The sequence below is a fragment of the Apis dorsata genome, unplaced genomic scaffold, assembly GCF_000469605.1.
Source record: "Apis dorsata unplaced genomic scaffold, Apis dorsata 1.3 scaffold_1093, whole genome shotgun sequence".
In the NCBI taxonomy this organism is placed as follows: Eukaryota; Metazoa; Arthropoda; class Insecta; order Hymenoptera; family Apidae; genus Apis; species Apis dorsata.
Window position 1 is genome coordinate 221099 of NW_006264191.1, and position 14272 is coordinate 235370.

A 14272-nucleotide genomic window follows, 5' to 3' on the forward strand; every position below is an offset into this window, starting at 1 on the left:
TAAAGATTTATAATTAGAAACGAACATTAAGAAAGCAACAATCCTTTTTGGATTTTTCATTTTTAATCTTTTAAATAGTTTTCTAAATGCAATGAAATTATTGTTATTATTAAAATAATTTATGTAAAAATTTAAAAATTCAATAAATTTTCAAATAATTATATAACTAAACTTATTTTGAATCATATTTATTTACTTTTATTTGAATTAATTCAAATAAAAAGAGGAAATATTCAATTCCTATAATTCGGGAAAAGATTAAAGAATAATTTGTTGCATGAAAAACAAATCATTATGACGATTTAACAACTGAACTCGCAACATTGAGCGAGTGTCACGGTTGGAGGCTATCGATTACGAAACAAACTCGCGTCCCTTTTGGCGACAACGACCATTTTGAATGAGGACACGATAACAAATTTGCGACTTAATTTTTCATCTTATGAGTTTTTTAATAGTTATTCATTGATACACGTGTTGTATCATAAAATATTGAAAAATTACTCAATTTTTATTTATATAACTCTCATTTAAAATTGTAACTGAAACAAATGTTGGATTTAATATTGAATTTTTGTTAAAAATAAGAAATTGGTGATGAAATGAAGTTTTAATAAAATACAAGTCAATATAATAATAAATTAATAATAAATTAAATTAATATTAAATTTTAAAATAAAAAATACAAAATTTATATGTAGAATCAATGTAGAATTTTGAATAGAAGTTTGAAATTAATATTTCATTAAAAATTTTATCAAATATAGATTTTATCAAAAAGAATTGAAGATTCAATAAAGCTAAGGAAAATTAGAAGTTAAAATTAAATATTGTTATAAAAATAAAATTTATACAATTGAAATTTTTAGATTTAAAGATTCATTAAATATTAACATTCATTAAAGTTAGAGTTAACAAATTTTATTAAAAATTAAGAAGAAATTTGATGATACAAAATTGGATACAAAATTAAATTTTACTAAATCTAAAATCTCACTAAAGTTAGAATTTTGTTTATAAATTTGAATTTAATTTTAAAATTTTACTGAAATTGAGTTTTTAAGAAACAGAAAGAATTCTAAAAATAATAAATTTTATTTTATTATTTTAAGCTTCTTGTAATTGTAATGAAGAAAGGATGAAATAGGGATCAAATAAAATAATTTTTAGTTTTCATTCATAATTTTTACATAACGTAAATTTACACGTATTCACATAATTCACACATAAAGAATTGATTATTATATAAATAACGACGCAAATTGACGAGAAAATATTTTGTTTTTTATTTTAAATATGAATACAAATTTTATTAATGTTCATATTCTTTGGCAATAATGAAAAACAATAACTTAGGAGACTTTTAAAAGTTTCTAATATTAATTCTATAAAAATTATTAATTTAATTTGATTGATGAAATTGATGAAATAATAAATAAATGTATAGAATAATTTTATTTAAATAAAATGAAAAGAAAAAATATTATTTAAATATAAAGATAAAAATTAATACTTAATCAGAAATTTGCGATAATATATTATCTTTAAATAATATGTAACGGTATATATCCTTGAATGTTTAACTTAAATTATAGTCTTGAGAGATACTGATATATTAATATTTAAATAATTTATGTAATATTTAAAATATTATATTTATAGAAAAAAAATTCTGATATCATTGAATATATTAAATTTTAATTTAATTGAATTAAAAATTAAGATAAAAATAAAAATTTATCACTAGAATTATTTATCTATTTTTTGAAAAAAATAAAATTGATAATTATAAAATCTATTATTATAAAATTATATATAATTATAATATAATATATATATATATATATATATATATAATTATAAAATTTCTTTTAAAATTTAATTTCTTAATAAGATAATATACTTTTTATAAAATATTTATTGATACTTATATATAGTAATACCATTAATCGAAAAAATTTTTTATTATTTATAGTTCTAAAATTAACATTTTTAAATTTTCTTCTAAAATCATTGAAAGTCGATATTATTATAATATTTATTTTTAAAAAAACATTTTAATTGTAATTTTTAAATATAAAATTTATTTCTTTTTTATTCAAAAATTAACAGATATTATTTTATTCTTTATGAAGAAAAAACATTTCTAATTATAATTTCTTTTTAATAAAACTTTGTGTAAAAAATTAATAAAATTATTATCTTTATTTCATCATACTTGAAAAATTATTTCCTTAAAAAAATTATTATATAGAAAAACTAAATTACATTTCAAAAAAAAATTTTCTCGATCGTAAATCTTCTTTCAAAAATAAGAATCATGATGTAGATGGCGCAAATAACAATTCCATTAAGTTTATCACAATAAGATTTCGTTGACGAGTCTTCATTGAAAAATATCGAGGATGCAGGTCAGTAAGCTGAAATGAAAATTGGCGAACAAACGCGCATGCTCTATACGATACTAGTACTCTGTGAAAACGACATTCTTAATGATTGCGCTAGTATGTCACATGTGACATGGCCATAAGAACCTTCGAAATCATCTACGCTTCTTGTGTCCTCGTGCAACCGTGTTGAAGAATCCCGTTATTTATTTTCTTCTTCTAATCGTATTATCGTATTGACATTTAACTTCTTTATATTTTTATTCCATCTTCATGTGATCACTTTATAAACTATTATTTCTACAATTATATGCTATATCTTTTTCATTGTATTTTCATGTGATAATTTAAGAAAAACTTCAAGTTAAGTAATTCTTTTCGTAAATTTCTTTTTAATGGGTATTCTAATATGATAGTGATATTATATATTATCTCTTCTCTTATTATTATTTTTATGTCTATACTTTATGTCTATGTTCTTTTAGTTGTGTCATCGTATGTTGATGACGATTACTTTTATTTTCCATTTTCTATTTTCTTTTATTCTACTCCTCTTTGATGACATTAGTTTTTTAGTATTTTTGTTTCTTCTTCTACATTTTTTTTTAATTATATTATTATTTTTGTGTTTTGATAATGTGTTTTGAAATAAAAAAATTTTATTATTTAATCTTTAATTATATTATGATATGCTGATGATTATGTTTTTTATTTTTTATTTTTTCTTTTCTTTCTTTCTTTCTTTCTTTTTTCTTTTTCTTTTTTTTATTAGAATTTTATTTGAATTTAACGTCGCATGTGATACTTTAAGAGATATTTTTTTATGTGTTTTTATTTTATAATATTCTATTAAATTATTTGATTTCTTTTAAAAATTTGAATAAATCGTAACTTTTTGTCTTCCAAATTGTTCTTGTTTCAATGCGTATTTTCAAGTATATCATATTTTGAATAGCACTTGATAAAGTAATTTATTCTAATTTCTTTTTCTAATAATTAAAATAAAAGTTTTGTTCTTTGTTCTATATTTTTATTTAATGAGTTTAATAATTTACTTATCTTTTTTGTTATGTCTTCATAAGCTGATTATAAATTATGACTATTTTTTTATTTAATTCCTTTAATATTTTCTTTAATTTTTTTCATTGTGTCTTCATACTGATAAAAATTCAATATCTTCATTGGTTGATAAAAATTTTATCATATATTCGTATTAGTTTATAAAGTTATATATATTATAAAAAATTTTATCATTTATTATTTATCTTATTTGTAATATATTATCATGTTTCTTATTATAAAGAATTTTTTTGCAAAAATTTATTCCAATTATATATTTCTAAAAGATTTTTTTTTAAATAAAAAAATTAAAACGCACATGTAGTGTGTATGTAGATCCTTATTCCAATGTAATACAATTCCAATAATCCATTAATCCATATAACAATTAATTCATTTCCTAATTATTTTAAAATTTTAAAATCAATCAAAATTTTTATGATTTTATAAAAATATTATTAGCTTTATTTGTACATTGTGTTATTATTAATAATTGAATGATAACAGCTATTTTTAAGGATCATAGTAAAAATTTTATAAATCTCACATACATTTTTTATCAATCAAATTTTATTTTTTCATATTAAAATTTAAAAAAATATTTGAATAATTAGGAATTTTCTTTTCAGAATAATTTTTAAAATACAATACAAAATCATTTATTGAATGTCATTCATTTTATTATATGAAATATGATAATAATTAAATGAAATTAAAAACTTTCTAATTTTTTCTTTATTATTTATTTTAAATTATTAATATAATTTAATATAATTTAATTAATATAATTTAAATAATATAAGATATAAATAATTATATCTATGCAAAAACAATATTATTTTCGCTAGATAAAAAAATTAAAGTCAGAAAAGATTTAATATTCATTTCGTTCAAAAACAATAAAAATAACGACTATCATTGGTTGAAATATTCGAAATTTAAATGGCATATTTAAGAAAAATATAAAAGTTGTAAATCAGATCAAAATTTTATTTGTGTAATAAAAAGCTATTGACTTATTATCTCTTATCAAAATATTTGAAATTCAAATGAATTTTGAAAAATGTAAAGAATACAAAAATGAAAATGTAGAGTGTTTAATGATATAATGGTACAAAGAAGACGAATTTGCAAAAATGAAAAATATCTAAAAAAAGAATATCAAATTTAAGTTTTCATTTTCAAGTAAATAAAGTTTGAAATTTTTTCAAGTATAAATAAAATTAATAAATTTCTAATTATATAAGAATAAAATAATTATTAATAGATTAGTTTAAAGATAAACATATAAAATAAGAATAAAACTTTTTTATTTAAAAAAATTTAGTTTGAAAATTTGTTAGTTATTTTTTAAATGTATGTAGAATAATTTTTTATCTAATCTAGCATTTATTTGTATTTAATTGAGAAATAGTCAATTACTTATACTTGACAAATTTTCAAAGTTGATTTACTTAAAAACAAAATTTCAAACAAAAAAATTGTATTATTTTTTCTTTAATTTATTTTTATACAGATATGAAATCATTTTTTATTTGATCATACCATTAATTACATGATATTTTTATGATTAATTTCATTTAAAAAATGCAGAATTAAACTCTCGGTTAATGATAAAAGACTATTAATTTGTCATGTCAAAATATTCAAATTTTGAATATGTTACAAAAAATAAAAATATAAAAATTACGATATAAAATTGATTTTAATCATTTCCTATAAAAATATTTTGGATTTTGGATTATACTTTAAAAAAAATGTAAAAATTAAGATTTTATATATATCATATTTATATAAATCATTTATTTAAATAATAAAAGACTATCAATCTATTTTTTTCTATTTCTTTAGAATGTTCGAAATTTCGAATGGCGATTCATTTTGAAAAATATATAAAATATAAAAATAAAAAAATATAAAAAGTAAAATTATATGTTATGATTAAAATTTTATCTAAATGATAAAAAACTTCAAAAAACTTAAAAAACTTCATATTCAACAATAAAAAACTATTGCTTTGTTATTAAAAATATTCGAGTTTTGAATTGTATTTTGGAAATATAAAAAAAACATAAAATCACTCAAGTCATGATCAATTTCTCATCTAAATGAAAAAGATCTATAATCGATCCATCTTCCAAATTTCTTGACGGTAGTCCTTGAAAAATTACATATAAAAGAAAATTACATATCAAAAAATTCAGACAAATAGACTTTGTGTCACGGCCAAAATCTCATGTAAAGAGATTATCGATCTGTTATCTTAAGATATTCAAATTTTCTGATGCACAAAAAAAAGGAAATATCAAAATAAAAACTTCATATCATGATCATTTTTCAAAATTTTCAAATCTCGAACAACTATGAGGTTTAAAAAATTACATATATAAAAAAATAGAAAAATAAAAACTTCGTGTCACAGTCAAAATCTTATCCATAAGAAGATATCTGTCATCCTTCATCGAGATGTTCAAATTTCCTGATGATTGTGTATCTTTAGAAATAAACAAAAAATCGTATCCCCCAAAACTTTCAAATCTCGAATGATCATTCTTTGAGTTTTATTATATTTAATTATTATATTTAAATTTAAATAAAATAAAGATTTCGTGTCAAAATAATGTGAAAAAGATTGTCAATTTGTCATCGTCAAAATGTTCGAATTTCGAATGATGATGCGTCTCGACTATGAAGAGTTTCCGCTCAAGCGCAATAGCATCCAGCCGCCTTCCTTCCCTGGAGAAAAACGTCTCGACCATACAAGCGTTGATACGCTTATCTGTCGCGTTTTTCACCTGATCCATGTGTCGTGAGACAATTAATAATAGCCGTAACACGCGTCAAAGAACGATCAGTCCAATAACTTCCAGCTGGTGGAACAGGTGTCATCCCAATTGAGACTGAAATCTCCATTAAGAGTTGAAACTAGAACACTGGGTCAAGGTTGGCGACATGAAGACGAAAAACAGATCGCTGTTCAGCAGGATGTGCAAATGCTATGGCAAGGAGTCGCACGCGCAGGTACAAGATCAGATCGAAGAGGAGCCATCCACTGTGACTAAAGTGTCCGACGAGGTAACCCTTTTATTCGTGGAAGTGATCGTTGGGGGAACTTTAGTGACGTGGATTATGTCGTGCAAGCGTAGACGGATTAAACATGTACGTACACGATACGGGAATTTGTTTGGATACTTTGACTTTTGTCGTTTCGTTAAACTTTGGTGTCGAGTAGGTTAGATCGATTTTCGTTTTTTATGTATCGGAAATTGAGAGGTTGTGAGATATATGGTTCATGAAAGTATTCGAACACTTGTTTATTTATTTTTTTTTTTTGATGAAATGTTAATGAACAATTTTTTTAATTTTTTAATTTCGTGATTACAATGCAAAGCATATGGTATTTGTACGTGCAGCAATTTCTTTTTCATTAAGATATTATTTTAAGGGAATAAAATCAATGTTTAAAGTTTCGATGAATTTTTTTTAAATTAATTTTATAATGATAATATGATTTTATAATGGTATCGAATAAAATTTTTAATCAAAAAATTCAGAATTTAGTTTTTATTAGGTTTTTTATTGTAAAAAAATGGTGAAATTGTATTTGAAAAATTGAAAAAATGATGATAACTTAGAGAACTAACTTAATTTCATTCCTCGAAAATTTCTCATATAAAAAATTCTCTATGTATAATCTATTATATTCTATATATGAAAGTTTCATTAAGATTAGAATTTTTGCATTAAATGAATTTCCTTATAAAATAGTATTCGAATACTTTTATGGATCAGTATATGATACTTACTATAGTACTATATTTTGTTTTGATCAAAGAGAGATTAGAATAATTATCGATGATTTTAGAAAAATTTAGTAAAAAATTTATTGTATATATTTTAATTAATAATTATAAAAATTGAGATTAATAAATGTTATATTAACATTATAATATATTATATAAATATTAGATAAATTTTGCAGATCTTATCTTTGTGTTTTGATTGTAGAATTTTATTTCTACAAATATTTAATGTACTTTGGATTTTAATATTGATTTGGTAGTTACTTAGAATTTAAATAAATTGGTAGATTTTTTTTAAGTTTATTTAATACGATTTTAATTTACGAAAAAATGATTGATTTTTTATAAAAACGAATTATGATTTCGTTATAAATTAATTCAATTTTGCAGATGCATCTATTTCGTGTTTGACGGATATATATCTCGTCATCACTTGATTTAAATTATATACGTAGACATATATTTCTAAAATAAAATTAATTTAAGAATTGATTTTAGAGATAGAATGAAATATTATATTAAATACATAAATAAATACTTAGAGCTGTTTATAAATTTTGATTTTATTATTAATTTTAATATTAGATAGATTAAATTAATTTTTATCTTATAATCTATTAAACATGGGATTAAAGTATCATAATACATATTATATTAAATATGTGATACATTAAATGGTTCAGAAATTTCGAATTTTTCATCTATCATTATTCTAATTATAGATGCACTTGCAAAATTGAATTCTAAAATATCTATTCTAAGATATTTAAAGTTGAAATAGATTAGATTTTAGGAATTAGAAAATGAAATAGAAGAAATAACATATGTGTATCAAATTATTTAAATGTTTTTGATATTTTAAAAGTTGAAAAAAATAGAATAATTAAATTAGATCAGATTAAAAAAAACTAAAGATTATTTTAAGTAATTGGTACACTGAACATTGATATAAAAATCATGATATTTTATCATTGATAATAAAAAATTCTGTTGAATTTTTTATTAATGATTTTTTAAAATTACTAATGAAATAATTAATAAATAGTTGAAATAGTTAAAATTATGAAATTAAAACAAGTCAAAGTAGATAGAATTAAATAATTATAACAATATTATATTTTAAACTTTTGAAAATTTATAAAACAATTGATTAGATAAATGTACATTATATTATGATAATGTAGCTCGATTATTGTGAATTAATTTGCAATGTCAAACTGGTCAAAAATCGTGCCAAAACATGTGATAACAGGAGAAGAATTAATGCGGTGAACCTTGAAACTCTTTATTAAAATAAAATATTGGCAGTAGAACTATAGTTACTACTATATTATTGCATTATTGTTACGTAGTTCAAATCTAGTTTATTCTCGTCGCAAATAGATATAAGCATTTCCATGCATTGATATAATAATTTATCAATACAGCATTTTCTGTTTCTTATCTTTATCTCTTTAAATCTTTGAAATTTATAAGATCATAAGATCATTCTTTCAGAATAGAAAATTTCAATAATATTTTTTATCAATAATTTATTAAAAATTTATTTCACTGAAGAATTTCATACAAATGATTTATAATTTTATATTTTTCTTTATTTTTCTTTATGATATTAGTAATTAGTAATTAATAATTTAGTTAATAATTAAATAATTTAATTAATTAATAAATTAATAATTTTCTAAATTCACTTATAAATATTTTAAATATAAATATATATATGTATATTTAAATATACATAAAATAACAATATGATAACATATAATATAATATTTATGCTCATTTACAAAACCTGCGCAACTTGATTTTAATCTTGTTTTGAAAAGATAAAAATGATAAAATCTATAATAGTAATAATCTGAAAAAAACTCGATTCATAATAATATGATCCTTTTAATGATTCTTATCTCGTATCATATAATAAAATTTCAACTTTTTTTTCAAATCATTATTTTAGCCGAATATTTATTAATTTATGATTAATAATTTTGCAAATATATTAAAATAGAAATCAATCTAAAAATCAAAATAATTGAAAGAATTAGGAATTTAAAATTTATATATTTTATATTATACATTTATTATTATTTGAATTAAATAAAGAATATATTTTATTAATTCATTAAATTTTAATGAAATAATAATTTAATGAATTAATGATTTCTCTTTTTTTATAATCATTGATAATTGTCTTCTTATGAAATAACAACATAAGATTAATGCATTAATAAAAAAGAAATAAGTTAATACCTAACAAAAAATTTTACAAACATATGAAAAAACATATGTCTTTAAATAAGATTAATTTTATAATTTTATCATTAAATGAAAATTATAATAATAAATGAAAAAAAGATTAGATCAAATCGAATAAAAAATAAATTTATTTAAAATTTTTGCTAATAAATTTTAATTATTTAAGAAATAAGTTATTTTCAAATGTGATTATCTATTTATCAGATAAAAATTAATATATTATAATAAATAATAAAATTCTTCATAGACATTTTATTTCAAAAAATAAAGTAATGCATAAATTGAAAAATACGAATAGAAATATATTAAATAAATAAAATAAAAGTAGAAAAATAAAAATTCTATATAAGAAAGCTATTTTATCATTTTTATTTAAGAAAAAATACATATTTTTACATCTTTATAATGAAATTAAATAACTAGCTAAATATCAAATAAAATAATAATATCAAATAAATAATAAATCAAATAATAAACTTTAAATAATTTATTCTGCAAATAAATAATAAAAAGTTTTGTTTCAATACTTATTTGAATAAAATGAAAAATTTATTTCAATAACATCTAATTTTGTTCTATAGTTTATGCCTTTTTCGACGAACTTCAGTTTCTTTCAGGAATGTCATTTCATCAAAAATGATAAATTAATAGAATTCTATTTTAAAAATTTTGAAAATATGGAGCACGGATACGTTCCAGGAGAAAACTGGGTAAATCATAAGATTTTTCAATTCGAGAAATTTTTATAAAGGTTGAAATATTGAGAATAAAAGATATTATTATGAATTTTCAGCCAGTAACCGTGATCATTCGCAGACCATGTTGCAAAAAATACAATGATGAGCAAATGTGCGCACCGGCAGTCTCTAAAAAGGCAATTAAGTAATTTCAATCCTTCCTTTCAATCAATTAACTTATTTCTTAATTCTTTATTAAAAAAGAAGAAGAAAGAAAAAAAAGAACAGTAGTGTAAAGGTTATGTTATTAATTCAAATAACTTTTAATTAGATTAATTTTAAAATTAAAAATTTTTTTCACAAATAATAGAAAAATTATTATCATAAATGAATTTTAATGAATTATAATGAAATATAAAACAAGAATGTAAATTTTTAATGAAATATTAAATATTAAGGAAAAGATCGATTTTGAAGAAATCGATAACTCGATGTTAAATTTTTTTATATGATCATAATATGTGGTTAACTTCATTTATATAAGTCATATAATATCATGATTTCGATTAGTCCATATTTTTTTGACAAATTTTTAATATAAAAATATAAAAAATACTTTATGGCTGTGGTTTTAAAGTGATATTAGCGATAATAATTCTTTGAAGAAATTCTTGGGAAAAAAATGTTTTTTATGAGAGAAATTTATTAATTCTTCATAAGGAAAATGGCTGAAGCGGACACAGCTGAACAAGTAAATATTTTTATATCGTTTAATGTTTAAAAATTATTTGTTAATAGAAGGAAAATTTTACGCTTTTAAAGCATTAAAATTACTTTTTTTTTTTTTTGAATAGTAAATTTAAACTTATATTTTAATCGTTATAGACATTTCTTATATTATTTATAAAATAATCTATTTTCATTGCAAGTTTTAGAGATTTTTTCAATCAAATTCTTCAAATTTTTCTCTTTTTTTATATTTTCTAACATATTATTTATATAAATTTATTATTGTATTTATTACATTTAATACACATAATACACATTTATTTACATAAATTATTACAAAAACAAAAAAAAACGAATCTATCATTATATCTTTTATTTTACTATTTTTTGAAAATTTTTAAAAGCATCTTTTATCAAAAAGTGAGATAGAAATATTTTTATCTTAAAATCCAACTATTTTTAATTTCTCTATTAATGTATAATTAATTTATATTTCAAAATTTTTATTTTAAATTTTTATTTCTATCTTTATTTATTATAATTGTTTTTCTTTTTAATTTTTTTTTTATTTAAATAATTTATATCATGATTATTTCTATCTTCAATTATTTCACTTTTAATTTCAATTTTTCGTTAATTTGATCTAAGAATTAATTTCTTCTCAACTTTATCATACTATTATTCAAAAATATAAGATAAAAAATAAAATGAATATCTTTGTTTGCTAATAATGTCTATAATTTGAATATCTTATCAACAATAAAGATTATGCAAATAACTCGGTGCACAACACTTAAAGTAATTAAATTAAATTCTATTGTTTAATAATATAGTATTTATTTTCTCTCTCAATTATGAGGGATTTTGTAGATGAAGAAGAAAATGCGTTCATTATCGCAAAATATGAAACTCCCTTGTTCAGTGGCAATTAGTCACGTTATAAAGATAAAAATTTTATCATGTGTTGTATATAAATTAGAAATTATGTCATGTTGATTATTTCAAACATATTAAGTTAGTTCCCACTAAATAAGAGAAGTTTCTATTTAATTTATTTGGCTCTAATCATAATAATATAATTCAAAAACAAAAATGGAGAATGAGACATTTTAATTTTTTTTGAAGATAATCTTGTATAGAATTATTGATTATAGAATTATTGGAATTCGAAGAATTTATTTATTCTTGAAACAAAACGTTCGTTTGTAGAAATTGAAGTGATAAAATCTATTTATTTATTGATTTGAGAATATTATTTCTCAAGCACTTATATTATAAATTACAAAAAAAAAAAAAATTAAATTATAAGCTAATAATAATATTATTAGTATTTCATTTATGTTAAGATTTGAGTTAATTTTATAAAGAAATATTCTTTAATTTCTAATTTTTTTAATAACTAAAGTGAGGATTCTGAATAAAAGAAAAGAAAAGAAGAATTATTGTTATATTTATTAATTACATTACTTATATATTTGTATTTAGAATAAAGGGACATCTTTGAAGGGCTGCAATAACAAAGAAATAATATTAATATACAAAAAAAATCAGTTAAGATTTATTCATTAAGAAATTTATTTATATGCATTAGACAAAGCGATAGAATAAGATTGCTTTATCACACTATTATATTTTCTTTCTATTTCTGTTCATCCAAATTTAAATTGTTTGCAATTTAATAAATAAATATTAATCAAAATTTTTATATATTAACTTCTGTCGTTGTTTTGATCTCTAGAATAGATTTTTTAAAAGTGTAATGTAATATAAATTTGATAAAAAATAAAAGATTTACCGTAAATTTTGGATCTATCGTTTGAAAAATTCGTTAAAAATTGAAATAATCTAATTAACTTATCAATTCAATAATTATTATTTATATTATGTGAAAAAAAATTTTTTTAATTTTCCTAAAATTGATAAAAATAAATTTGATCTTTTATTACTATTAATTTTATGATTAAAAAAAATAAAAAAAAAGTTATATTGCATTTTAATTTAAATAACTTATCATTCATTTTATAATTTTATTATAAAGAATTCTGAAACTTTGTGTTTTTAAGCTGATAATGGAGTACAAAAGAAAAACATCAATTGTAATATAAAAGATATTAAATATAATAATAATCTGATTTATATTATATTGAATGTATTTTAGAAATATAAATATCTTTATGTTTTATTTTAATATTAATATTTCAATACTTACTAATTTTGATCATATCTTACATTTTCTTAATGCAATTATTAAAATTCTTTATTATTAAATCATTTATTTATATACTAATTCATGAATTGTTTTATTATCATAATATATTCTATTATTATTAACCATATTATCAATAAATTATTAAAATTTATTACTTATTAAAATCTAAAAGTACTTTTTTTTTCGCTTTTTATGTTTTGTTTGTCATCAGAAGTGCAAAAAATTATGACGACAATATATAAAAAACATAATTATTCCCTATGTCATTCGTTCAGAGTTTATCGCCATTTATCATTATTTTTAAAATGTTTAATAGGAAAAAATTTTAAAATACACATATATTATTGTGTGATCCGCATCTTTAAATTTCATTGTTCCATTTATCGTTTTAAACATTATTTAATATTTAAACGTAATTTTTCATTCTTATCGCTGGAACGTAATGTTTTATAAATTTTTAATTCTAAAGCACAACTTTCAAGCAATTAATTATTGAAAGAAAAATCAAATTGATTTATATTATTCATTTTTCCTAATCTAACATATATTATTCTATAAATCAAATACTTTCAAATTCACTATTCAAAATTCATTTTCATTTTCATGTTATTGATAGAGAACAAAGGATTACATAATGAGTTCGAAACAATCGTTTTATCTTACGACTATTTTACTATTATTAAAAAATATATTTGCGACGTAAAAACAGAATAACTATCGTTAAAAAATATTTAAGAGCTATACGTGTTATGAGGAAAATTGCTTTTTTAAAAAATTTCTTGTAAATTAAAATATGACGATACTTTTATCTGAAAACATTTAAAAATGCAAGCGAGTATATGAATATAAATGCAAAAATATGTAGAATATATAAAACATAAAAAGGATGAATATAATAGATGGAATTCATAAAATTGATTGTTATAGAAGTTAATTATAAAATCGAAAAATATTTTTTTTGTAAGAGAAAATATTTATGATAGAATATTTTATTGAAACGAATGATTATTTCAAATTTATCGTTAACTTTATTTATATACTTTATTTTTATATTATATGTCAATAATAAATATTGTGCAATGATAAATCAAAGTAGATTTACAAAAACAAATTTTTATTTTATATAAAATTTTTATTTTATATAAAAATTAA

The 14272-nt window shown here is 19.1% G+C and overlaps 1 protein-coding gene across 3 annotated transcripts in view; it reads left to right on the forward strand.

The window, feature by feature from the left end:
• Positions 1–14272, forward strand: part of LOC102671463 (hexokinase type 2) — a 52523-nt gene that overhangs the window by 2495 nt on the left and 35756 nt on the right. The window contains exon 1 of one of the 3 annotated variants that reach the window (XM_006624690.2): positions 6221–6605. The exons of 1 other annotated variant lie outside the window; for it this stretch is intronic. In XM_006624690.2, the coding sequence (XP_006624753.2) occupies positions 6399–6605 (207 nt within the window). In that variant the 5' untranslated portion in view covers positions 6221–6398. Of the gene's footprint in view, positions 1–6220; positions 6606–14272 lie in introns of those variants that run through there. One more of the 3 variants, XM_006624687.2, reaches the window with a different exon arrangement.